Source organism: Pelodiscus sinensis, chromosome 4, assembly GCF_049634645.1.
Source record: "Pelodiscus sinensis isolate JC-2024 chromosome 4, ASM4963464v1, whole genome shotgun sequence".
NCBI classification, from domain to species: domain Eukaryota; kingdom Metazoa; phylum Chordata; order Testudines; family Trionychidae; genus Pelodiscus; species Pelodiscus sinensis.
Window position 1 is genome coordinate 132,450,741 of NC_134714.1, and position 1,143 is coordinate 132,451,883.

General features: G+C 46.8%; 1 protein-coding gene across 1 annotated transcript; it reads right to left on the bottom strand.

Moving 5' to 3' along the window:
- On the bottom strand, nucleotides 1–939 carry LOC102459773 (olfactory receptor-like protein OLF2). The gene has a single exon (XM_006117262.3). The coding sequence runs from the start codon at nucleotides 937–939 to the stop codon at nucleotides 1–3; it is 939 nt and encodes a 312-aa protein (XP_006117324.2).
- Nucleotides 940–1,143: the final 204 nt, after the last annotated feature.

Below are 1,143 nucleotides of genomic sequence, written 5' to 3' on the forward strand. Positions count from 1 at the left end.
TCAGAAATTCTTTAGGAGTTTATTCATTACTTTCCCCAGGGCGTGCTTTACTTCCCTGTTCCTCAGGCTGTAGATGAGGGGGTTCAACATGGGGATCATCAGCGTGTAAAACAATGAGGCTATTTTGTCGGTGTCCATTGAATAGCTTGAGGTTGGTCGGAGAGTCATAAAAATGAGAGAGCCATGAAACATGCCCACTGCGGTCAAGTGAGAAGTGCAGGTGGAGAAGGCTTTGCGCCGGCCCTCAGCAGAGCGGATCTGCAGGATGGCGGAGATGATACAGGCGTAGGAGAGGAGGATAATCACACTGGTAATCACTGCAGTATAACACGTAGAGGCAAACATCGCAATCTCATTGATGCGGGTGTCAGAGCAGGAGAGCGCCAGCAGGGGGGGCATTTCACAGAAGAAATGGTTGATGATGTTGGAGCGGCAGAATGACAGCTGAAAGGTACAACATGTGAGTATCGTTGCATCCACCAGCCCCACAGCACACACCCCGGCCACCATCAGGTTACAACGCTGCTTGGACATAGTGACTGTATAGAGCAGTGGGTTACAGATGGCCACATAACGGTCATACGCCATCACAGCCAGCAAGAGACACTCAACGTCTATACAAACAAGGAAGCAATACATTTGCACAGCACAGGCAATATACGGAATGCTTTTCCTTTCAGCTAGGAAAGTCTGTAGCATCTTAGGGGCTATTACTGTGGAACAGCATAAATCACAAAAAGACAAAGTCCTGAGGAAAAAGTACATGGGGCTATGAAGTTGTGGGTCAATTGTGATTAACAAGATCATCCCACTATTACAGATCAGAGTAGTAACATAAATCAGTAGGAACAACAAAAACACGGGGAGCTGCAACTCCGGTCTATCTGTCAGTCCTGAGAGAATGAACTCAGTCACCACCGAGTGATTTCCCTCTTCCATCTCCTCTGAGTCAAGATCAGGCAACTACAGTGATGTGGGCAGGTGGATTGGTTCAGAGAATCTGTCCCTTCACTGTAATGAAGTAAGTAAAGAAATGTGGAGATCAGTTTCTTAATGGGAACCTGTATAAAACTGGGGATGGGTTTAGTTAACAGGGCTAGATGTTCACAGCTGGTCATTCCAGCTGTTCAATACAATGTACAC

Coding starts and splice junctions, on each gene's coding strand:
- LOC102459773 (XM_006117262.3), bottom strand. CDS start 939: ATGGAAGAGGGAAATCACTCGGTGGTGACTGAGTTCATTCTCTCAGGA.